Source organism: Mytilus galloprovincialis, chromosome 13 (assembly GCF_965363235.1).
Source record: "Mytilus galloprovincialis chromosome 13, xbMytGall1.hap1.1, whole genome shotgun sequence".
NCBI classification, from domain to species: Eukaryota; Metazoa; Mollusca; class Bivalvia; order Mytilida; family Mytilidae; genus Mytilus; species Mytilus galloprovincialis.
Genome location: NC_134850.1, coordinates 71,746,366 through 71,773,967, shown reverse-complemented (window position 1 = coordinate 71,773,967; position 27,602 = coordinate 71,746,366). Strand labels below are relative to the sequence as shown.

General features: G+C 33.6%; 1 protein-coding gene across 6 annotated transcripts in view; it reads left to right on the top strand.

Annotated features, from left to right (window-relative positions):
• Positions 1 to 2,738: 2,738 nt before the first annotated feature.
• Positions 2,739 to 27,602, top strand: part of LOC143056552 (rap1 GTPase-activating protein 1-like) — a 174,056-nt gene continuing 149,192 nt past the window's right edge. For 2 of the 6 annotated variants that reach the window (XM_076229647.1, XM_076229645.1), the window contains exons 1-2: positions 2,739 to 2,757; positions 10,130 to 10,327. In XM_076229647.1, coding sequence (XP_076085762.1) covers positions 10,147 to 10,327 — 181 coding nt within the window. In that variant the 5' untranslated portion in view covers positions 2,739 to 2,757; positions 10,130 to 10,146. Of the gene's footprint in view, positions 2,758 to 10,129; positions 10,328 to 23,761; positions 23,967 to 27,602 lie in introns of those variants that run through there. The other 4 variants (XM_076229648.1, XM_076229646.1, XM_076229650.1 and 1 more) reach the window with 3 other exon arrangements.

The following is a 27,602-nucleotide window of genomic DNA, read 5'->3' as shown; positions in this document are numbered from 1 at the left end:
CAGTGACTCACTATGTCTAGGTTAGTCTAAAAAGGTATATGCTATGAAAGTTAGAATGAGGGCTGTTATATCACCTTATATCACTGGGGACATATTATCAACAGTTGCAGAAATAGTTCCCTAAGGCATGAGTCTATGTAAATAATGCTGAGTTCACAAGTAATTCAAATTCGATTCGCGTTAACTAATTCGAATTAGTTTAATTCGCATTCGAAACGTTGTTAGTCCTAACGTCAACTCTCATTCGAAACGTTGTACGTCCTAACGTCAATTCTAATTCGAATTACAATGAGCATCAAATTCGCTTACTGTCCAAATGACGTTAACTTTTAGTTCATATTAACAAAAGCGAATTTCTAATGCGAATTTGATAATTCGAATTAGCCGATTCAAATCAATTCGAATTAGAAAAGAAGAGTGTGTGAACGCAATTAGCGAATTGGATTCGAATTCAATTCGAATTAAATGTTCGTGTGAATGAGGCATTAATTAGTCACATTGATCAATTTAGTCAATTAATTATTGTACACGTCAGAAAGTATAATTTGTTTGAAAAGTGTTAGCTTAAATTAGGTCTGTCATTTACTACAACTTAGAACAAAGTTAATACTGTATATATTTTTTATGCCCCATTTATGGGCATTATGTTTTTAAGTCGGTACGTCCCTTTCGTCCACTTGTCTGTCAATCTCTCCTGCTTCAGGTTGAAGTTTTTGGTTAAGGTAGTTTTGGATGAAGTTGAAGTCCAAACAACTTGAAACTTAGTACACATGTTAGGTATGATGTGACCTTTCTAATTTTAATGCCAAATTAGAGTTTTGAACACAATGTCACGGTCCGTGATCCTAGAAAATGATAATGTTCTAAGGACATTTATTCTTGTTCTTTAAAGATTTACAAGGGAAAGTGGATTTGTATTGACATATTGAAGATGGCAAACTAAGATTTGGCTCAGACAATTTTTGTTGTAAGAAAAAGATTCATTTATTATTCTTATGTACAATTCCAGTGTAAATAAACTATAATTATTATTTATTGATTAAACATTATAGTCTGTCCCACTTTAATTTTACATTCTACATTTCATTTCTCTGTGTGAATTAGTTCATGGTCATTTTATCTAACAGGTTTTAAGAGCAATGAAATTAATACTTGTAAAAACATTAAACATAATTCTAAATAAAATAAAACTTTATATGAAAAAGAGGATTTGCTTTAATTTGGTGAGAAAGGTTGAAGATGATAAAATTTGTGATAGAGTCAGACAACTTAACTGTGGTGACTACTCGTTACATCAGACGAAGCTCTGCTGGGGGCAATGTTAGATGTACATCAAATTATTAATATATATTTCTTGTATTGTCTTTGTGAATGCACTAGGGGTTGGATTCAGGATTTTTGAAAAGGTTGTGTAATTCCACAAAAACAGAATATGGTGCCTGGTTAATTGTTTTCATTTTTTGGGCGATTAAAGAAATATAAATCGAGATATGCGACCCAGACTTAAGCTGAAAATTTTTAAAACTCCAGTTATGACTTGACAGTTAACTGAATGTATGATTTTATTCAAAAAAAGAATATTTTTGTCTGACCAAAGGAGTACTCACTGACCCAGTCTTATTATAATACTCCTTTTGAATCGAAAAAACTCTACATAGCTTGTTGTAACAGAATATATATTGCTTAGCTGATCATTCAAAAATCTTTTGGACGATTTTGTTAAAAGATAAATATTTCTGATCAAAGGAGAACTTGCTCTATGCCCCGTTTGAATTTGAAACTGTGCACAGCTTGTTGTTAGTCACAAATGTGCATCCATTGATATGGACTGGTATATGCAGGAAGCATATTAGATTTAAATCTTAGTATTTAATGATATCAATAAACATATATATTGTTATTAGTATTTATTATGAAAACCAGACAAAGGAAAATGATATGTTATAAGTAATAATGGAATTATTTATGAACTTTAAAGCTTCCTGTAAACCTATTTTTTAAGAGCTGTGAGAAAAGGAGACGTGAGATGGCATCAATGACAGCCAAAATTTAATCAAATAAAAAGTGGACAACTGCGCAGTCTATAATCAAATCCTGTTTCAACATTATTTTATTTCTTTTCCGATGCAATATTATGCTGCATTGGCCTAACCGTGTTTTGATCCAATCAATTAACCTGTAACAATATTTTTCTACAAAAAATGTTAAACCTTAAACACCATGATCTGCCAAAAATATTTCTTAGTCTTGCACAATTTAAGGTGATAGATTTTGCAATTTTCTGCATCTTGAAGATGCATTTTGTTGGATAAATAGATTGAGTGATGACCTTTAATGTTTGTATGAAAACCAGTACTAAATTAAAGAATATTACAGAAATTGTTCTGGGAAGGTAAACATTTTTTTATCAAACTGAATTTTTATAAAAATGCACTGTTTTAAAATTCCACAAAATGTATTCCACATGATTTCAAAATAGGCAAACACCAGAAAACAGCTTTGATTGAAATAAAGAGAGGTTTCAAAAAATATGACTATACCAGCATAAAGTGTATTATGTGAAATGAATGTCGCCAGTAACTAGATTAGATAATAGATAACACAGTGGTATGCTGGTAGTAGGTTATTTAAAGTTTTAATGAGGAAAACTGCACAAGAAAATTAGCTTGTCTAATTTATGTCTTTGTTTTGGTTTATAGGATATATAGATGATGGTTTTAACATAGAGGATACAGAAAAAAACATCTCAAAGTTCATGTAAGTTGTCATTTTCTTCTAATTAGACTCATATTATCAATACATGTATTATATATATTAGATTCTTTAGAAAAGGAATCCCTTCTTTTGATGTGTTTATAAGCTTTTGATTTTTGACATTTGATAAGGGACTTTCCTTTATGAGTTTTCATAGAGTTTAGTATTTTTGTGATACTGTATAGAATATTGCTATTACTACTAGTATATATTAAATGGACAGCAGTTGATACAAAAAAACAAAGTAAATTTTTCAATCATCTGACAAAAGAATACAAGTGCAATCGACAGTCTGGAACTACTTAAATATAGATTTGAATATAGTATAAAGATTAAATTAAAAATCAACCATCAAGACAGAACTCTTTGACAAAGACACAAATAACCAAAGGACATCTATATACTGTACATGTGAGGGGGGATAGGACCTTTATCGGGACTCCGGGATCGGGTGTTTTTAAGCTCGGGATTTCGGGATCCGGAAATCCTTTTTTTGGGATTTCAGGACGTCAGGATTTATTTTATTTAAATCGGGACCTCGGTATTTCGTTTTTTTAAGTCCGGGATTTCGGGATCAGGACCCCTCCTATCCCCCCCCTTACATGTGGATTCATTAATATTCCTTGGGTAGCAATTTTCATGTTTTTTGTGAGTATATATGTGAACCACTAAATATAAATGTTTAGCAAATGGCATATTTCTCATGTATGCAGACTTTGGCAAAACCACAAATTAAAAATCCACAAAAATTGGTACATCCGAAAATAAATTAATCCACAGTGTTATATTTCAGAAATATGGTGACTTTGATAATTAAAATTTATACAAAATTCCAATTTAAAACCATTAGAATTTGATTTATTTAAAGAGAATCATTATTATGATTGAAGGGGGTACAGAACACCTATGGGAGATAACTCTAAAAAATTAGCGTTTTCATCACGTTCTATTAGTCCGGTGAAATCAAGCTTTACAACAATCAAAATTAGTATTTGTCAAACTGCTATATAGCATACCAAATTATTCCTGTGAATTGTGTGGGTCAAATTTTTAGAAATTTTCATATTTAGGTAAACAGGTCAAAGTAAATATTTTGTCAAAACTTTAAGAAAATTAAACAAGCCAAATCTGTTTAAGCCAAAGTGTTGGGTACCTCCATTTAATGATATTTGAAGTATAGAAATTAAGATCAGGGAAACGTTATCAACAGGACATGGTTAAAAAGTCCATGTTATTTATAACTGAAGTAATTTCCTGGTTTTAAGCATCCAACCTAGAGGAAGGCTAACTATTTGATAGATGTCCATAATAGATTAAAAAAAAGTTGTCAAACTTTAGGAGTAAGCTAAACAATTGTCCTAAATACCTTCTTCCTCTAAAAAAAACATATACAGTGTAACCTGTCTTATCCGACACGCTGGGGGACCAGAAAACTAGAGGCTCTAAAGAGCCTGTGTCGCTCACCTTGGTCTTGTGCATATTAAACAATGGACACGGATAAATTCATGACATAATTGTGTTTTGGTGATAGTGATGTGTTTGTAGATCTTACTTTACTGAACATTCTTGTTGCTACAATTATCTTTATCTATAATGAACTTGGCCCAGTAATTACAGTGGAAAATATTTTCTAAAAATTAACAAAAATTTATGAAAAATGTTAAAAATTAACTATAAAGGGCAATAACTCCTTAAGGGGTCAATTGACTATTTTGGTCATGTAAAGTTATTTGTAGATCTTATTTTGCTGAACGTTATTACTGTATACAGTTTATCTCTATCTATGATAATATTCAAGATAATAACAAAAAACGGCAAAATTTCCTTAAAATTACCAATTCAGGACAGTAACCTAACAACGGGTTATCCAATCCATGTGAAAACATCAGGGCAGATAGATCTTGACCTGATAAACAATTAAACCCTGTCAGATTTTCTCTTAATGCTTCGGTTTTTGAGTTATAAGCCAAAAACTGCATTTTACCCCTATGTTCTATTATTAGCCGTGGCAGCCATTTTGGTTGATTGGCCAGGTCACGCCACACATTTTTTAAACAAGTTACACCAATGATGACTGTGGCCAAGTTTAGTTTAATTTGGCCCAGTAGTTTCAGAGAAGAAGATTTTTGTAAAAGATTACTAAGATTTACGAAAAAATGGTTAAAAATTGACTATAAAGGACAATAACTCCTTCAGGGGTCAACTGACCATTTTGGTCATGCTGACTAATTTGTAAATCTTACTTTGCTGACTATAATTGCAGTTTACAGTTTATCTCTATCTATAATAATATTCAAGATAATAACCAAAAACAGCAAAATTTCCTTAAAATTACCAATTCAGGGGCAGCAACCCAACAACAGGTTGTCTGATTCATCTGAAATTTTTCAGGACAGATAGATCTTGACCTGATAAACACTTTTCGCTGTCAGATTTGCTCTAAATGCTTTGGTTTTTGAGTTATAAGCCAAAAACTGCATTTTACCCCTATGTTCTATTTTTAGCCATGGCGGCCATCTTGGTTGGTTGACCGGGTCACGCCACACATTTTTTAAACTAGATATCCCAAAGATGATTGTGGCCAAGTTTGGATTAATTTGGCCCAGTAGTTTCAGAGAAGATTTTTGTAAAAGATTACTAAGATTTAGGAAAAATGGTTAAAAATTGACTATAAAGGTCAATAACTCCTAAAGGGGTCAACTGACCATTTTGGTCATGTTGACTTATTTGTAAATCTTACTTTGCTGAACATTATTGCTGTTTACAGTTTATCTCTATAATAATATTCAAGATAATAGCCAAAAACAGCAAAAATAACCTAAAATTACCAGTTCAGGGGCAGCAACCCAATAACGGGTTGTCGGATTCATCTGAAAATTTGAGGGCAGATAGAAATTGACCTGATAAACAATTTTACCCCTGTCAGATTTGCTTTAAATGCTTTGGTTTTTGAGTTATAAGCCAAAAACTGCATTTTACCCCTATGTTCTATTTTTAGCCATGGCGGCCATCTTGGTTGGTTTGCCGGGTCACGCCACACATTCTTTAAACTAGATACCCCAATGATGATTGTGGCCAAGTTTGGTTTAATTTGGCCCAGTAGTTTCAGAGGAGAAGATTTTTGTAAAAGTTAACGACGACGACGACGGACGACGGACGCCAAGTGATGGGAAAAGCTCACTTGGCCCTTCGGGCCAGGTGAGCTAAAAATGCCAAATTAAGCAGGGTGTCGTTATACTCAGTTTTTTTCTGCAAGGATAGTTGTATTTTTGAACAATGAAAATGTGTCAGTTAAAGCAGGATGTTGGAAAATTCGGATGTCTGATTAGGCAGGTTACACTGTTTACAACTTTAAGTTTTTTTATTGATCATAAATAATTTCCATTGTCCTTAATTAAGCTTTTACTTTTACAGAATTTGGTGGACATGAAAAGTACATAGCAATAGTCAGAGCAAGTTCATTGTAATTAGAAGATGTTTTATTTTTTATTTTTATGAAAATAAGGAGATATGGTATTGATTGCCAATGAGTCAACTTATAATCCACCAAAGATTAAATGAAGGGGATTTTAGCAATTATAGGCAACCGTATGGCCTTTAACAATGAGAAACCCAAAAATAAACCTTATTTTACAACAGATTGTATAATTAATTTAAATTGTTTTGCATCATTTTGTAAGGTTGCTGTCACACTAGCCTAGCCCTAGTCCTAATTCATATTTTTTTATTGGAGTAGTCAAAATCAAAATTTAGACTGCTTACAATATTCTTTAGGGTTTCCAGATCTGTACGAAATCCTGTCATTAATTTATGGCCTCTGTGTCTGAGTGGTCAACTAGTTCTTGTGATTCTTCTGACTCCATATGCTTTGTTGACTAAACTGTCAACACAACTTCTGATCACATGCATCACATGTCATTGGAAGCTAAAAATAGTTCATCCTTTTATCAAAGGATTGCATCAGTATTTTTATGGTGAAATTTTTAATTTCTAATTAATCAGATGCGGATTCAGGACTTTGAGACTTAAGACACATTTTAAAGTGGAATAGGCAAAAAATATTCTAGATTAACCATAAATGTGCTCCATAAGGGAGGCAAGGCCCTAGCAACTTGCCCCCTCCCCCTTAATTTGCAAATTTCCCAATTTATTCTTCACAATTTTTTATAGTTTTACAAAGACAAAAGTTAGAGAGTATCAAGTAACTGTGATGTTTTTGTATTTGTGTTGGTCCTCAACATTTATGTCAAGAGTTTGTAAAAAAATAAAAGTGTGGTTATGACAAAAGGACAAAAAATATCAACAAATTGTTACCGACTACAACCTGCCATCTGTTTTTGATTTTCTCCTTCAAGTACTGGGAATGTGATAAGAAAAAGAGCAAATTACTGAGGAGATAATAAAGCATTACAATGTATTAAAGCTAATCCCCCTCTATAAAGGGAGATAATTCAAACTAATCTCTCTATAAAGGGAGGAAATTACTATAAGATACTCATTCCTAAGGATAACTATTGACATTGGTTTGACCCTTGTATTGTTAATCATCATGACCAAAATTCATGATCTCTTGACTGAAGAGTAAACCCTCTGTTAAGGTATTTGTACCTTTATATCACCCACGCCACAGACTGGGTGCTCTACTGCAATCACCTTTTTTTATCTGGCAGTTTAGGAGGGTTTTTATCACCCAAGGGCACAGAGACTACCCCCTTTCCCTGTTCAAATCTAGGAGGGTAGTTATCCCCAAAAGGTATAGGTGCATTTCATCACAGGCTCTATATATATTTATATCTGAGGTAGCCCCTTTGTTTACATTATCAGACAAGTCATCCCACAGAAGTAAATTAGGGGCATCTCCTCACATGGTCTATATATTTAGATCTGAGGTTACCCCTTTGTTTACAATTATCAGATAAGTCATCCCACAGAAGTTATTTAGGGGCATCTCCCCACATGGTCTATATATATTTAGATCTGAGGTTACCCCTTTGTTTACAATATCAGATTAAGTTAATCAGTTTTGTAATTATAGTGTTATTTATCTTGTTTTAACTAATTGATTGACCAGTAGTGGAATACACCTGGTGTTATATTTGATCTCAATGATACTGGCCTCAATATCAAGCTTTAGTTGTTCACAGGTCAGTTTTTAATATTTTCAACTTTCAATGCATGGAAAATAATGAAAGCTAGAGATATATTCGCATTGGAACATTTTATGCTCCAGCTTTTCAAAAATCAACTGTGATGTAATATAATACTTCTCTGTTAGTCATTAATTAGTTTCTCTTTTGATGGTCTTCTGTCCTTTGATACATAATGTTTACTGACATGAAATTAATGATGATTATAAGTTATGATTCCTATCCCCAGTGGTTCTCCTTTCTGCTGTGCATATCAAATTTTAATTCCTAGAGGACATACATAGCATGTAAAAGAACTGATATTTATGAAGAACAATCATATTGCATGTTTGATATTCATCATTCAAATCTTCTAATGAACAAATTATTTTTTGAATGTCATGAAAATGAAGAAATGAAAAAACCCATTTTGCATAATCATTATAAAACCATTTATGGATCTGTTTAACGTTAACATCAGCTTCCTGTTTTCCAGATATTTTGAATTACTAGTTTGGGTATGCTTTAATTAACAGGATATCATATGCATTCTAGTTATTTCTTTAGACTCAAAGTAGAGAAAAAAGGGGGGATGCTTCAATAAAGAAAATGCATTGACTATTACATTGTTATCCTCTGTCAACCTTAATCTGGATCACCATCAATACCTGTTGATTACATATGATTCCCACTTGACATCAGATATTATCTGTCACATACACATTATTAGTTTGTAATGAGTTTAAACTTGATCTCTGAAGATGGTTTTATGTAAGTGCACTTGATCAGATGTAACTACAGGAAAGATATAGCATGTTGAAGTACCATCCTTTCCTGACAGATAACTAATGGCTTGATCCTATTGATTTCTCCTGTATATAATGGAGGTCCTATATAGCCATCTAACACAGAATTAATGAGTTGTTTTATTCCATGATTATACTTATTGGTTTGCAGACTTATACAGTATAATTCCTTTTTGAATGATTAGTGAACTGTAACCAATTTGGATGGGATCGTTTTATTTTATTTCATAATTTTAGTGATTGGTTTGCAGATGATTATACAGTATAATTCCTTATATTGAATTATTAGTAAAATATATTCAATTTGGATGGGATTGTTGTAAGAGTATTAGGGGCCTCTGTGGCCGAGTGGTCTCAGTAGTTACTACTGTAATCACTAGTCAGTCAACACTGAGGTCGTGAGGTGGAACATGGCTCGTTCTGGTGCACTCAACTCCAATCTTAATTGACTAGGATTTTCAGTTTTTCTATCAAAGGTCTGTGGTTTTCTCCGGCACTCTGGCTTCTTCGACCAATAAAAACTGGCCTCCACGAAATAGCCTAAATGTGGCGCTTAAAAGTGGCGTTAAAACACCAAAAATCAATGAATCAATTTTAAGAGTATTATTATTTTATACAAGACTTTATAATAATAAAATGTCACATTATAGAGTGTTTATACTCCTCTTGACAAAGTCAAGGGTTTAAAATATTTAGAGATATATTTAGAAAAACACTTATGGTCTATATGATTAAATGACAAAATTTCTTGGTATTTTTACTGCCTTCTCATGTTTATAATAAAAGTTAAGTTTGATGTTTCAAAATTTAATATTTGAAGAATGAAAACGTTTTTCTTTGTAGTTATTTATAGATTAAAAAAAACCTATATTTTCAAATCAAATTTCCTGTTTCATATTCATTTCTCGGTAGTAATTTGTGACTTTTCGTGTGAAGCTTTAAATTAAGTATATATCATACCAATATATGCTTTAAAATATAGAATATTTCATAGAAACACTTTAACAGACAATATAGATTCTGACGTAATTCTGCATCCGCAATCTTAGAATGACCTTGAACAGAATTACAGTCATCAGCTTACATCCTAGTGAAAAAATGCGACAATATCAGATTCACAATAAAAAAACTTGCAATTTCATTGATTAGATTTTGCATTCTTGTTAGAGTTGAAGTGCAAGCATTCATAATAATAAATGCAATAATTAATTTCTGAATATGTATATATACAGTACTTAATTTTGATTGGTTTATTTTTCAGTTAAAAAGATTTCTCATTCCCAATGAAAAAGATGGAGATATGGAGTTGCTGGTATAGTTGTGACTTCTAAAACCTTCCTTTTTATTTTTAGGTAGACTGCAATGATGGATGCCTGCACATTATGAAGGACTTATATCTGGTATAGTTGTGGCTTCTAAAACCTCCCCCTTTTTTTTTTTAAGGTAGACCGCAATGAAGGATGCCTGCACATTATGAAGGACAAGTTGGTCATTGGACAGACTGCTACAGGATTTCACCATCCATTCCAAGGGTGCCAGATAATCATGGCTACTATCAAATTAGAGATGTGCCACTGTGGCATCATTATGATTTACCACCCTACAGAGAAGATGATCAAAGTTCAGCTTTAATTGATGTCTGTAAGTATTTAATTTTTAAAAAGCAGTTTAAAATTAGCAAATGGTTTGTAGATATGGGGTATATGTCACTTGGAAACAGCAACCTAATGGCCTATAAACAACCAAAAGACATAATGAGATGGTGATATACAGTGTTCACCAATATACCTGGCAGGTGTCACTAAACGATAGATCAGTTACAGCTAATTTCCTAATGCATGTACAGAAAGACTTTGGTCTATAGCTTGCTTGCTTTGTTTGTATATTGTACAATTATATTAGGATGATGTCCAATTAAATTTAAATATGATATATACAGGTTTAACTATTTCATATTTATTGTTTGGAAATGTCAAACTTAATTACAAAGCTTGTATAAATAATAATACAAACAAAGCAAGCAAGCCAACCAAAGTTTTCCTCTACAAGCATTAGGAAATCAGCTGTAACTGAAACACATAATCTGCTTATTATAAAAGAATCTGTGTGGGTTAACATCATTTTTCTGTTAGATGTTCATTTGCACAGGGAACCAGACCTTTATATCTCAAATGATCATATGATCTAGGACCAGTAAAAGTAGTTTAAATATTTCTAGATTAGTTGAATACATCCTCTCTAGCTAAGGGTTTCGATCCATTCCCCTCCTCTCAACCCTTGGTTGAATACATCCTCTCTAGCTAAGGGTTTCGATCCATTCCCCTCCTCTCAACCCTTGGTTGAATACATCCTCTCTAGCTAAGGGTTTCGATCCATTTCCCTCCTCTCAACCCTTGGTAGAATACATCCTCTCTAGCTAAGTGTTTCGATCCATTCCCCTCCTCTCAACCCTTGGTTGAATACATCCTCTCTAGCTAAGGGTTTCGATCCATTCCCCTCCTCTCAACCCTTGGTAGAATACATCCTCTCTAGCTAAGGGTTTCGATCCATTCCCCTCCTCTCAACCCTTGGTCGAATACATCCTCTCTAGCTAAGGGTTTCGATCCATTCCCCTCCTCTCAACCCTTGGTAGAATACATCCTCTCTAGCTAAGGGTTTCGATCCATTCCCCTCCTCTCAACCCTTGGTAGATTGAGGAATACATCCTCTCTAGCTAAGGGTTTCGATCCATTCCCCTCCTCTCAACCCTTGGTAGAATACATCCTCTCTAGCTAAGTGTTTCGATCCATTCCCCTCCTCCCAACCCTTGGTAGAATACATCCTCTCTAGCTAAGGGTTTCGATCCATTCCCCTCCTCTCAACCCTTGGTAGATTGAGGAATACATCCTCTCTAGCTAAGTGTTTCGATCCATTCCCCTCCTCTCAACATCCTCTCTAGCTAAGGGTTTCGATACATTCCCCTCCTCTCAACCCTTGGTAGAATACATCCTCTCTAGCTAAGGGTTTCGATCCATTCCCCTCCTCTCAACCCTTGGTAGATTGAGGAATACATCCTCTCTAGCTAAGGGTTTCGATCCATTCCCCTCCTCTCAACCCTTGGTAGATTAGTTGAATACATCCTTTCTAGCTAAGGGTTTCAATCCATTCCCCTCCTCTCAACCCTTGGTAGATTGAGGAATACATCCTCTCTACCTAAGGGTTTCAATCCATTCCCCTCCTCTCAACCCTTGGTAGCTTGAGGAAGAGTTTTGGAGACACAAGGTAATAATTTCTATTTGATGCAGTTGTAACTTGCTGCCATAGGCTGATCCAGTGGGGGCTGGGTGCAGGAAATCACTGAAGCATGACTGGAGCGGCCCCCTTATAAAAATTTTTGGATCAGCCACTGGCTGCATCCAATCGAAGAGCACCTTTATGATGATCACATATAAATATGATATATACCTAGGTTTCAACTTGCATAAACTTCAGATGATAGAGGATATGCTCCAAATCTCACCAATACAATCCAAAAACTGGGTTTGTACTAACATGAGCAACACAACAGGTGCCACATGTGGAGCAGGAGCTGCTTACCCTTCAAGAGTACTGAGTTGGGTTCCTGTTGCTATGTCACAACCCAACCAACTAAGTACTCTTGAGGGGTAAATTGTCTTTTGTTTTTTGTGTTTTGTGTACTGTTGTTTGTTCCTTGTCTTTTTCATTTTTATCCAAGGCATTGTCAGTTTATTTCTATTTTGTGTTTTGTGTACTGTTGTTTGTTCCCTTGTCTTTTACTTTTTTAGCCTTGTGAGGCATTGTCAGTTTATTTCAAATTATGAGTTCGAATGTCCCATTGGTATCTTTCGCCTGTCCTTTTAAAAATATTTCTTTGATAATCTCTGCAGTTTCTAAAGATGAAATCATAAAACAGGAAACAGGGAAAAAATTGATTTAAATTGCAATTCAAATGATTTTTTGTATCCAAATAATGTGTTAATTCATTAAAGGACAAGGCACGATAAGGCTTGTTTTGACCCCCCTATTTTCTCATTTTTTGAATTCTGCTTTGGAAAGCTACTTATCACATTAAAATATTCCCTTAGTTTTGAAGTTTGTTTGGATTAACTTCTAAACTATTAATTTTAGAAACTTAGTGAGATTATGGGGATAAAAGGGCATCAGAAAGGTTAAAAGAAGGAAAAATAATGATTTTTGGTCATTGTTTCTTAAAATTTAATAGGGTGTGCCTACGTGACCCAGAAGAAATTAGGGCGATTTAGACAGCAAAATCAGTGCTATTGACATCAGAATAAAAAATTCTTGAGTCACGTTGGTGCAGGCACTTAAAAACTAAAAAATAGTTTTAAGAAACACCTGAAAAAGGAATAAAAATTACAATATTTGAATAATAAATGAAAGATTACCCCCCTCACCTCACCCAGTTGTTAAAATTCATGATTTTGAAGTTCATCCAAACTAACTTCAAGCATCAGGGAATATTTTAACATAATAAGTAGCTTTCAAAAACAGATCATTTTAAAAATGAGAAAATAAGGGGCCAAAAAGGGACCTTATCGTACCTTGTCCTTTATATATTATTTGTTATATATCTTACTTAACTTTAAAAGATATCTTGACAATGGAAAACAAATAAAAGCAGCTTGTCATAATGGGGATCATTCAAGCCAATGACTCCTGAACTGGAAAAGGGTATTTATCCAAGATACGTCATTTCAGTGTCTGGCCTTTCAAAAACGGTCATGACCTTTTCCAGACTCTTGTCCTATATCGAAACCATGTAAAATTTATTAAAAAAAATATTTAAAAAAAATATTTGCATCTATTGTTAACAAATATGCTGCAACCTGTACCATTTAATATAAAAGTTAAAGACTTGATACTTTGTAGAAATTTGTTTTTATGGTTCATAATGAAAACACAAAATCAGTTAAAAATCAGCAGAGATTGTCTGGCTTTGTTTGTCATGTATCAATGTTAAAAAAAAACCAGAAATTTATAAGTTTTCAATCGAAATGTTATATTATTCAAATTATTGTTCAAATCCAAATCCATATAACTAATTTCTGTATCTAGTTCCTGAATCAATAAAATCCAAAGAATTCTAACTCATGTTATCCTATATGGATAGTTCTTTTTAAACAATGATCATCTTCTTAATCCTGATTATTCTCATAAAGTTTGTTTTTTCTGGTAGCTGGTCTTTCTTTTTTATAAATGCATCCTTTATAAAAAGTTCCTGATTTAGACTGAGCAAGGGAATCTTTAGAATCCAGAAAAGTAGTGTCTGGACTTCCTATCTCACTAAGACATCCTATTAAGATAGTTCCTGATGTAGACAGCAAGGGAAATCACTAGAATCCAGAATAGTTTAACTGATAAAGTTTGGCCTTTGTGTCTGGACTTCCTCTCTTACTAACACATCCTATATAGATAGTTCCTGGTGTAGACAGAGCAAGGGATACTGGAAGTAAGATCCCCATTTCATGCAGATTGTAGTAGGTAATAATTTGTCCTTGATCAGTCAGTATATGTAATAAATGATTGTTAGTATCTGTAACAATGATATTATCTGATGGTGTTGTAAGTATTCGACGAGGTTTAAATAGTTTCTCCTCAGTGTTGACATCAGGGTGACCAGTGTAAGTGCCTAGAATGTCTCCTCCTGGTGATAACACTACCACTCTACCTCTGCTATCATCATCTAACCTGTCCACCACACAGATGTTACTATCACTGATACAGGTGACATTTACAGGGAGGGTAAATAATCGTTTGTTATGTTTCTCATGTTCATATACCTTGAGTTGTTTCCCTTCCTGATCCATGACCACCACTACACGTCTTCCTGTGGCAGGGAATGGATAACCTCCAGACTTGGCTCCTATGATAACTCTGTGATCACTGGTCACATGGATACTGATTGGATACAATGGTTTTACATCACACCTGGAATCAGTTATCTCCCCTGTCAAGGTGTTGATTAGTTTGAGTTTAGTCTCACCTTTTGTTATAACAAGAATGTTATTTGAATCAGTTTTAGCCATTCCCCAAATCTTAGTGTTTAGACTTGTTATTACTTCAGTTCTATTCTCCCTAAGTTTGACATGTTGTAACTTTGATCTGGTACCATCCCCCATCCACATAGAACCATCAGAACATACTGCTATAAAGTGAATATAAGTAAGATCTGTTGTATATTCTTTGGATATTTCTAACTTAATTTCACTCTTCTGTTTTGGAGTCAGTTCTACTTTTCCATTATTATAGTCTTCTTCTTCAATTAACTCATGTCCATTATGAACTTTAGTGATACACTTTGGACAGATAAACTTATTACAAGTTTTACAGAATAGACAGCAAGCTTGGTTAGAATGTTCTTCACATTTGACTTCACTGAATATAATTGTGTTCTTTTGTCCTTCAGGTTTTCCAATATCATTAATGTTAATTATTTTATGATCTTTCCCAATCTTTAGATGGACCCCATCCTTACACTTGTCACACATGAGCGATTCACATGTAATACATTTCCATTGAATCTTATTTCCACCTTCACATAACTGACATCCAACTGGAATTTGACTTTTTTGTATTGAACTTGCAAATGCCATTTCAAAATTTAAAGATGTCTGACTTTATATAACTTCCTTGTCTCTATATATATTTTTAAATATCTATTTAAATCTACTATTTTGACATGTAATATAACGGTATCAAAGGTATTTAAATTTTATATATTGGGGGTATATACATACTGTAAGGATTTTTTAAGATTGAAGTTGAAGGTTTTCTTTAAAGAATAATTTATTAATAAAATGTAATGAATAAGGGTCATTACCTGAGGAAGCCAAGGATAATCATACCTCATCAGGAGGGTGGGGGTGAACTGGGGTAGTCATTCATTTATGGTTTCGAGTGAGGAAACCTAGGGAAGTCATACCTTGAAGCACCAACCATGAGGGTGGGGTAGGGTGGGGTGGGGATGTCATTCATTCATGGTTTTAATAACCTTATAATTTCCTGATATGAATAAACAACAATATCCCGATATATCCCTTCTCACCCCCTTCATAATTCTCAACAATGTAACATTTCTCATAGTTATAAATTCCAAATGTTTAAAAAATAAAATGAATTCAGTCAATCAAAAAAAAAGTAAACACATAAACACAATCACAAGTTGTATATAGCTATCTTATCCCTAGTAAATTTATCACTTGTTTACTCTAAATGAAATGAACTTGAAAGCACTCTACCATTCTACTGTGAATTTCATCTGATTTCTATTTCACTTTTATTTACCTATCATTACGGCAGAATGTTTTTACATCAAAATAAAAAGTCAACAAGATTATCTATAAGTTGATTAACCTGTGCCAGAATATTATAGTGACCACCCCCACCCCCCCCTTTAATATATGATTTAACTTAGGTGATTATCACTAATGTATCTTAGTGACTAATTGAATTTAGTTAAATTAAGATGTTACTTTTAATCAATTTCTATACATTATAATATTTTAATCCAAAGTATGTTAACAACATATTTATATATATATATATTAAAAAGTCAATAAGATTATTACAATGTATCTGTAATAAAACATTGACAATGTAATTTATAAACAGAATGTGTATTCAGGTATAATTATGGTATGGCAAGTTATCACTGCTGAGATTTGAACTCATGCTACTAAGATATTGTGGCACCAAATCGCCTGCACTAAATGGTTACAAGAGCGCAATTATTTGTTTACATTTTACCGGCAAGTTTTTTACCCCAAGATGGTACTCAGAATAGAATCCTATACGGCTTCTGATTGGATGATACAGGATAGGAATTACATTTAATCGAAAGCTTATCCAATTAGGTGTAAAAATTGCCGAAAATCATATCCACATTTCACGAGGTATAGAAAATATCTTCCATTTCTGCACGTTGGAGCCATTAAAAATGTGCCTTTTTCATTAAGCGAAAAAAAATAGACGATCTTTTTCAACTGCATTTTAAGTCAATGTGAGCTGCATGACCTTATATATTTTTTTTATTGTAATGCAAAACTGGCCTTTCTAGTAACAGGAACTGCTACCCGTTTTTCCCTAGTTTGTGTAGTTTTCGAGAAAAAAAATACGGAACACTAGTGGTACCCTATGGAAAATGCATTACGAATAATTGCGCTCTTGTAACCAGACCACTCAAAATAAAGCTTTCAGTGGCCTTGAGTTACCTTTCCTCGTCAGTTTTAATCTACCTTTGTTATACAGTACATGATGTAAAAAGCATGAAGATGGAATTATTACAGATCAGCTGAGATATCTATTGTAAAGGATCCTACAAATTAATGTAGGATGCAGTCACAGAAATAATTATATTATAAGTATAACCAGTGATGACTCTACAATATGTATAGATCGACTAAAAGGAAAGAAATAAATTAAAAATCATTCTGTTTTATAATAATTCTGGCCTGCATTTAAAAAAAAAACATCTTCTAAAATTCATCCTATGTATACTAAACTAATTCAAGATTTACAATACATTTTAGTCATTAAGATTTGTTTGTAAAACTGATATATGCCCTTGAATTTTTACTAGATAACATTTTTGTTCGCTTTGGGGATTCCATATATCGTCAGATTATCGGAATTCCAATGGGGACTAACTGTGCACCACTTATTGCGGACCTGTTTTTGTATTGCTATGAGTTACAATTTATGACAAAAATAAGCAAAGACCCATCGAAACAACATCTGATAAACAAATTTAATTATACTTTTAGATATTTGGATGATATTTTGGCTCTCAATAATGACGACTTCAGTATGTATATTAAAGAAATTTATCCTGTTGAACTTACTTTAAATAAACCTAATACTAACAATGACCACTGCCCTTTCCTCGATATTGATATCTATATCACTAACAGAAAGCTGAATACTAAAATTTATGATAAAAGAGATGATTTTTCATTTCCTATCGTTAATTATCCATTTTTAGATGGTGACGTTCCCTTGTCACCATCTTACGGTGTTTATATATCTCAACTTGTACGATTCGCTCGTGTATTGTCGAGCCTGCAACTTTTGTTGCAGAAAGCTCGACATAGGGATAGTGATCCGGTGGCGGCGGCTATGGTGGCGGCGGCGGCGGCGGCGTTAGCTAACTCCTTAAAAGCTTTATATTTTAGAAGGTGGAAGACCTGGATGCTTCATACTTTGTATATAGATGCCTCATGTTACGAAGTTTCTGTCAGTCACATGTCCAATGTCCTTGACCTCATTTTCATGGTTCAGTGACCACTTGAAAAAAAAAGTGCAGAATTTTTGTAATGTTGAATCCTCTCTTATTATAAGTAATAGGATAACTATATTTGGTATGTACGTACCTTGCAAGGTCCTCATGCCCGTCAGACAGTTGTCACTTGACCTCGACCTCATTTCATGGATCAGTGAACAAGGTTAAGTTTTGGTGGTCAAGTCCATATCTCAGATACTATAAGCAATAGGGCTAGTATATTCGGTGTATGGAAGGACTGTTAGGTGTACATGTCCAACTGGCAGGTGTCATCTGACCTTGACCTCATTTTCATGGTTCAGTGGTTATAGTTAAGTTTTTGTGTTTTGGTCTATTTTTCCCATACTTTGTGCAATAAGTCTACTATATTTGTTGTATGGAATGATTGTAAGGTGTACATGTCTAGCGGGCAGATGTCATCTGACCTTGACCTCATTTTCATGGTTCAGTGGTCAAAGTTAAGTTTTTGAGTTTTGGTCTTTTTACCTAATATTATATGCCAAAGGTCAACTATATTTGGTGTATGGAAATATTTTATGATCTATATGTAAGTCCCACAGGTTTCATTTGACCATGACCTCAATTTCACGGTTCATTGCACAGTGTTAAGTTTTTGTGTTTTGGTCTGTTTTTCTTAAACTATAAGTAATAGGTCAACTATATTTATTGTATGGAAGCATTGTTAGCTGTACATGTCTGCCTGGCATGGTTCATCTGACCTTGACCTCATTTTCATGGTTCATTTGTCTTTGTTTAGCTATCTTGGTTTATGTTAAGTTTATGTGGCAGTTGTTAAAGCTTTATACTTAGGACTATCAACATAATATCAATGATTAGTAAAGAAGGCGAGACATTTCAGTGTGTGCACTCTTGTGTAACAATGTTTTAGATTTTAACAAGAGAAATTTATGTATCACTGAAAAATTATTACACCAGGGTTTTCGATATCACAAACTAGTCAAAACATTTACTAAATTTTATCATCGGTATAAGGACATCATTAGTAAATATAGCTCAACATGCAGACTTCTTATACGTTCAGGTATTTCACATCCAATTTTTTATGGAAATATTCTTTATAAAGCACAAAGGTGTCAGTATTCACCTCAAAAACTAACAAAACCTTTGAATAGACTTATTAACCCATTACTCCATGGATATTTTATTTTTAAATACTTGATTCGCATAGGATTTTTTTCCGTAAAAAAAATCATCAGGTTTAAAGTGTTAATGCATTGTGAAAACTAATATTTCATCAATGAAATTCAAGTCAGATATTCTCATGAATCTCCTTTTCATATTGGATACAATTTTTTTTAAGTCTGATGCAGACATTTTGGAGACATAGCGTTTCAACTGAGGTACTACACAGGCGTCAAAAGGCGTCATTATGGAGTAAAGGGGGTGGCGTCAAAAGGCGTCATTATGGAGGAAAGGGTTAAGAAGGGATATAGTTACGATACTGTTGTCAGGTCATTAAAGATTGCATATTTTGGCGTTAATATTGATTCACTTATAGGGTCTTTGCATCGTAACTAAACACATTTATTCAAAAACCAGTTGTTGGCATGACACAGGTTATGTTCTTCTCATATATGTTATGATGGTATGATACTAAACCCCTAACGGGAAGGATTGTGCCTGATGCTCATATGATGAAATCATAATCTTTCAGTCAGTTTAATTGAAGTCTGGAGCTGACATGTCAGTTAACTGCTAGTAGTCTGTTGTTATTTATGTATTATTGTCTTTTTGTTTATTTTCTTTGGTTACATCTTCTGACATCAGACACGGACTTCTCTTGAACTGAATTTTAATGTACGTATTGTTATGCGTTTACTTTTCTACATTGGCTAGAGGTATAGGGGAGGGTTGAGATCTCACAAACATGTTTAACCCCGCCGCATTTTTGCGCCTGTCCCAAGTCAGGAGCCTCTGGCCTTTGTTAGTCTTGTATTATTTTAATTTTAGTTTCTTGTGTACAATTTGGAAATTAGTATGGCGTTCATTATCACTGAACTAGTATATATTTGTTTAGGGGCCAGTTGAAGGACGCCTCCGGGTGTGGGAATTTCTCGCTACATTGAAGGCCTGTTGGTGACCTTCTGCTGTTGTTTTTTTTCTATGGTCGGGTTGTTGTCTCTTTGGCACATTCCCCATTTCCATTCTCAATTTTATGATGCTTGAACCATTTACTTTTTCTATTTACTATTTTCTTAATATAATTAGGGCCCCGCCTTTAGGCGGGTCGCCCTATAGTGATCAGTCTGTCCGTCCGTCCGTCCATCCGTCCGAATCTAGAGAACCATTATGATTTCATACTTTATACTTTACATGTTTATTAACCACCACCAGAGGGCGTGTCATGATGTATGTACAACTTCCTAGGTCAAAGGTCAAGGTAAAAAAACTTTGGTTTCAGTTGACAACCCTGTGTTCTGTGGTGAAGATCGTGTCCGCTCTATATCTTGAGAACCGTTATGATTTCAAAGTTTATACTTGACATGTATATGAACCAACACCAGAGGGTGTGTCATAATTTATGAATGACTGCCTAGGGCAAAGTTAAAGGTCAAAATCTTTGGTTTCAGTTGACAACCCCATGTCCTATGGTAAAGATCGTGTCCGCTCTATATCTTGAGAACCGTTATCATTTCAAAGTTTATACTTGACATGTATATAAACCAACACCAAAGGGTGTGTCATAATTTATTTACAACTTCCTAGGTCAAAGGTCAAGGTCAAAAACTTTGATTTCAGTTGACAAACCCATGTCCTATGGTAAAGATACAATTTTTTAATGCACATTATTCACAGCGGGGCCCACAGAGATGGCTCCCATCTCAATGATATCTAGTTTCTTCCTCGATTAACTCATGTCCATTATGAACTTTAGTGATACACTTTGGACAGACAAACTTATTACAAGTATTGCAGTACAGACAGCAAGCTTGGTAAGAATGTTCATCACATTTGACTTCACTGAATATTATTGTGTCCTTTGACCCTTCAGATTTTCCAAGGTCATTAATATTAAGTATTTTATGGTCTTTCCCAATCTTTAGATGACCCCATCTTTGCAATTGTCACACATGAGCGAGTCACATGTGCAACATTTCCATTTAATCTTATTTCCACCTTCACATAACTGACATCCAACAGGTATTTATCCTTTTTGTATTGAACTTGCGAACGCTATTTCAAAAATTCAAAGATGTCTGACAATAACACTTCCTGTTTCTGTTTGTCTCATATCAGCTGACTTTATTCTTCCTTTTCCACTTGACTTATTTATCAAGTTCAGTTGTTATTTGAATCTTCCGTTTTAACCTTCATATCTTTCTTTTTCATTTAATACAATTGCAATGTACTTATACTTTTTTTTTATTCTTTAAGATTTCAGAAGAACCTCATCATGCATCTTTAACATTTATTTATTCTAGGATATATATACTGTCAGACCTGTTTAAGATTGAATTGAATGTTTTTTTAGAGAATGAAATTAATGAATATTGCATTTGTTAACTGATCCAAAAGTATGACGAAATGAGTCATTAAGGGTCACGGCACCAAATCATCAACCATGGTTAACCATCTCACAGGAGCTAAGTCATGGTTTAAACATGTCTTCCCTGATATTTCCATAGGCGGATCCAAGGGGGCCGTTGAGCCCCCCTTTTATGGGATAAATTTGGTTGATTATATAGGGAATCACTGAAGCATGACTAGAGCCCCCCCCCCCTTCCCCCCCACACACACTTAGGTCAGTCATCAGGCCCCTCCTTATGAAAAGTTCTGGATCCGCCACTGATTTCCTCTTAAGTTCCAGATGCCATAATAGTTAAATACAATTTAGCCTTGTAACCTACAATGATGGGTTGAGAAAACAAAATATATACAATGAAAAGGGGGATAAATCTTACATAAAATACAATTTAGCCTTGTAACCTACAATGATGGGTTGAGAAAACAAAATATATACAGTGAAAAGGGGGGAAAATCTTACATAGAATACAATTTAGCCTTGTAACCTACAATGATGGGTTGAGAAAACAAAATATATACAATGAAAAGGGGGATAAATCTTACATTAAATACAATTTAGCCTTGTAACCTACAATGATGGGTTGAGAAAACAAAATATATACAATAAAAAGGGGGATAAATCTTACATTAAATACAATTTAGCCTTGTAACCTACAATGATGGGTTGAGAAAACAAAATATATACAATGAAAAGGGGGATAAATCTTACATTAAATACAATTTAGCCTTGTAACCTACAATGATGGGTTGAGAAAACAAAATATATACAATGAAAAGGGAAATAACTCTGAGGTTTTCAGGAAAGAAATTGTATGTTACAGGAAATTAATACTTCAAAATAAATACTTGTCTACATAAACATCTGACATCATCCTTACTTACTTGTCATATTACCACAGGCATAAATAGGGGTGGGGGAGGGGGTGCGCCCCTTTTTGTGTGGGAAAAACTTGGTTGTGTATATATGGAATCACTGAGGAATTACTTGACCAAGCAAAATGATTAATTCCTAAGGTAGATAGACTGAATGAAGCCAAATTTTGTATACTTAGGAGTGCATGATAACACTGGACTAAATGAAATTATGTGTTCCTAAGGTTGCATCATCTAATTAGACTAGACCAAACAACCAGAAAACAGTTGTATTTGGCACAACTTTTTGGAATTTTGGGTCCTCAATGCTCTTCAACTTTGTACTTGTTTGGCTTTTTAACTGTTTTGATATGAACTATAGACGTTCATTGACCATATACCTAGTTAAGGGCATACGATACAGTTACAGGGGAGGTAATGAGGTTGCTAACGTAAAATGTTATTTTCTCGACATATGAGTTATTTCTGTATAAAAAAAAAGCATAAATTTTGAGAATACTTATAAAATACAGAAATTACTTATTATTTAACAAAAAACAATTTGTGTTTATCTTTTAAAACAAAAAAGTTATGTCTTTCTTTTGAAAGAAAAAATACGGCCACAAATCCGAATTTTGAGCAACTATACAAAATTTCGACCTCATTTAACTCAAAAAGTAGCACATAAGGCATATTTTTTATTACATATTTGTTTTTATCAGGCAAAAAATCGCCTAATTGAAATTTTCATCAAACTGTAAATACGGGATCAAAACTGTATCTGGGATCAAAACTGTATCGTATGCCCTTAAGTTGTATAACTCTACTGTAAGGTAATATCCTGAATTACAAGAGATATTTGTTTCATAAAAATGAATTGTATTTCTAAATATGTTTATATTAGGAGATCATTTAATTGAAAAATGATTGAATTAGTGTGTATAATTTATAGATTTTAATCCTGGAATGATGACATTGACAGGAAATATTACTAAGTGGTTTGGAAAATTTAAAGGGGGCATGTCTCAAGAATGAAAGTTTACATAAGGGATATCTCTCAATTATTTGTTGAATTAATATATTAAAAACTGATGAAAAATTTGTTTTTTTGTAAATTTACAATCTTTAAAATTAAAATAATCTAGAATCTTTCCCTGTTTTTCAAATATTCTGAAATTAATAAGAATTCGAATTCGTTATAAAATTTAAATGCTGAAGTTTTCTTGTAGTATTTTTTTTTTTTTTTATCAAATGTACCTGAGTTATTTCCCTTAGTATGAGTTATTTTACTTCAAGAGGTATTGCATCCTGTGTAAGAGAAAATCTTTTCCTTTTTACAATTTACTTTGAGATAGCCTTAAATGAAACTTGATTGTTTCATTGGATAATTAAAGGATTGGTTTTTAAGTAGGAAATATTTGTCATAATTTAATGAAAATTCACACATTTTAATGAAATATTTAAAAGTACTTGTTGGCTAGGTTAAATTTGTTGTGAGATAAATGGATTATTAGTAAATTATTACATTGTTTGGAATGTTTAAAAACACAAAATTTCCATTGCGGAAAACTTCATCATTAACAGGCAAGTTCTGAAATAAAACTATTACTTATATAATCGCATTTGGTATACTGTAGATTCATTATTGTTTGTTGGATACCAATTTTCATCGGAAGGAGGTGAACCAAGAATTCAAATGTTAAAAGAATTACAAATTTTCTGTAGGCTTTATACGCAGAGATTGGCAGAACCACGAAACCAAACATCCACGAAGATGCAAGATGTTCTCAATGCACAAAAATTTATACCCTCGAAAATAAATGAATACACAGTATGCTATATTATGAAGGATGAATGTGTCTATAGGATTGGTTCTTCGTGGTGCATACCGAACATCTTGGTTATATCATGTAAAAAAGCTAAGCTGTTATCAGCAACATAAGACTTGGCTCAGTTCTACGAGACACTTGTAGTTAAGCCATAACTCTTTGAAAATTGCCAATCAGATTTTAACCCATGAAATTCACTAAATTCTTCTTCAACAGGACAAGGAGGAGTGCACCTGCTATTTTATTTTTATCGGAATGATTATTGGGGTCTCTCATATGAAAATAGTGGCTTGTCTGGTTCAGATTTAAATGGGCATTAATTTGACGAACAATGAAAGACGATGACTTTTACTTCAAACATGTATAAAAAGGGAATAAAAAGATAATATTTCACTATTAACAGTCAGTTTTGTTCAATTTCGTCAATACAAGGATTTGAATACTGATTTTTTTTAGTCCCAGCTTTAAGAGAGGGGCTATTAAGGTTACCCTTCACAGCCTGTCTATACATGTGATCCAGAAATTGGTTTCAGTTCTCTAGCTTTGAGTTTGCCTCAACCAAATGTTATGAAACATAATATACAATGTTTATTACGACAACATTCAGATCAAGTTTTAGTTTGGGTGGCATGTGACTTTCCCCTTTCTTGAGAATTGGCTGTATATTTTCAAGCTGGGATAATTGTGTCTCATGGACACGTTCTCCATTTATATTCTAGTATGTTATTTATAGATCAAATTTATAGAGTAACGAGTTATTCAATCTTGATGAAGCAGACGAGACATCTCAGCGTGTGTGCTCATGTATTATTGTTTACACTCTTTGGCAGTCTAAGAAGTCCAAATACCGTATCTCTAGCCTGTCAACTCTTCAGGTTGCAATTGACCCCAATCTTAATTGATTCTTGTACTGTCAGTTTCCCTACCAAAGGTCAGTGGTTCTCTTCAGTCTTTCTGGTTTTCTACCAATAAAAACTGACCACTCTAAAATAGCACAATAAGTGTTGAAAGTGGTGTAATTTGGTCGGGTTGTTGTCTCTTTGACACATTCCCCATTTCCATTCTCAATTTTATTTAACTACAATCAATCAATCAACACACTAGACTCTTCTGCACTTGCTTTATACTCAGGGGATAATGATTGATTTTTATGGGTTAATTAGCATTACCAGAGGGTAGTAATGCCCTTTACCGTGAGGCGTCAAACGGCCATTTTCGGCTACTTTAGGGTCAAATTGATTAAAATTTTACGTGATATGTCAAAATATCCTTATCTTGATTCCTCAGAGGTCTAAAATAACTATCGTTACCATTATTTTTGGGAAACAATAAATGTAATTTGTCAAAATCATTCAATTTTTTATTCTCTAAAAGAAAATGCATATGTTATCGTCATGCACCAACATTTAACGTTGTCATTTGGCAAGAATTTTAACCGTTATTAGTCATGAAGGTACCCCCATTACCACCCTCATACTAAGACATGTACCTTTCTACCTTTATTTGACGATGACAAGCATCACACATCTTCTTTTTAAGATTTATGTCTGTTCATAGCGTGACTAAGCTCACATGGACCTTTTCTGCCATTGGGCTGTTGGTCTTTTGTCACATTTACTTTTAACAAACTAATATATACAGTCAAACCTGCCTTAAGAGGCAATATGTATTAAGCAAAAACCTGTACTATAAGACCACCAATTTTAGATCCCTCTGGTGTACATTTTATATAGATTGAATCTGTAATAAAAGACCACCTGTCTTATTAGAGACCACTTTTTTGCTTGAACCCAGATCAAAGAGCAGATAACAGCCAAAGGCTATGAATAGGTATTCAACGCAGCCAGAAAATCCTGCACCCAGAGGCAGGCCTTAGCTGGCCCCTTAATTAAACTGTGTACTAGTTCAGTGAAAATGAATGTCATACTAAACTCAAAAAAATATAATGAATATATTAAAAATGAAATACTGATAACAAGAAAAAGGAAAGTTGTTTTTCCTCTGACTTAAGATATTTACTGGTATGACTTTTCCTCTCGGACTTAAGTTATTTACCGGTATACAACAGAATATTTAAGTACTTTCCCATTAGACAATTTGCTTGTTGAAACATTATTAATATCCATCAGTAAACTCTGTACATTGTAGACATTCAACACATCTGTTAGAAATAGAAAAAAAATTAAACCTGTTAACATAATAACAGCCCAACATTTATAAAATGTTAACCTGTAATATATGTAATACCGCCATTGATTTCCCCTATAAGTCTTTGTTAAATTTACACTTTTCTAAAAAATTGTGCAGAATTCATCTTTGTTTCAAATATAGAAATACTTGACATGAGTAAAGTTTTGTCCTGTCCAGTACTTAATAATATAAACAGAATTTCACTTCTCATTGCATATAATAAAATAACCATTACTGGAAGTTAACCAATCAAAATTTCACTCTTCTTTTCCTATGTACAAGCTTTAGTAACCATGTAACTTCATGTTTCCAAAATATTCTTTATGGCAATCATTACCCACATATGTTTTACGGTCTGTGCATCCTTTCTTCCATCGGTCTGTCAGCTGTTTGTCGATCTAGCTTCAGGTTAAAGTTTTTGGTCAAGGTAGTTTTTGATGAAGTTGGAGGCTAATCAACTTGAAATTCAGTTCACATGTTCCCTATGAAATGATCTTTCTAATGTTACTGCCAAAATAGAGTTTTTACCCCAATTTCAGGGTCCAATTAACATGAATATGATAGTGGGAGTGGGGCATCCATGTTCTATAGACACATGCTTGTTATATGTATCATTCTTGTTGGTATAGAAATACCAAATTAAAAATGTAATGGTGCTTTGTAACTCTTAAGACATATATGTTTATGACTCAGAAATGTTTAACTTCAATGAAAAGATTCATTTCCTACAACTGTCAAATTCAAGGGAATTTTTTTTCTACCCTTTTTCGTATTCAACCGGATGTGACATACTATGATTTGGAGGTATAACACCTAAATAAGACTCTCTTGCTGAATAAACTTGTAATTCTGGTTATTTCAAGCATTATACTGTCAAGTTTTGTCATAATCAGTTCAATAGATTTTAGAAAAATGTAGTAAAATGTAATCGACAGCAATTCGAGCAAAATTTCTTCTTAAAATCCAAATCAAGCTGCATCATGATAGAATATAGTGTGGACCAATAAGGGACAACACCAAAAGATCAAAGTAGGAGAAACAAACTAAAATCAAATAGTTTGGGGAAAGAGGGGGGGGGGGGAGGTAAACTGCTGCAAGTTTTGTTTATCCGACATTGATTATTATATATATATATTTTAGTCAATCAATTTTTCCAAAATTAAGTTAAGAAGGGGGGGGGGGGGGGGGAGGGGTCAGTGAA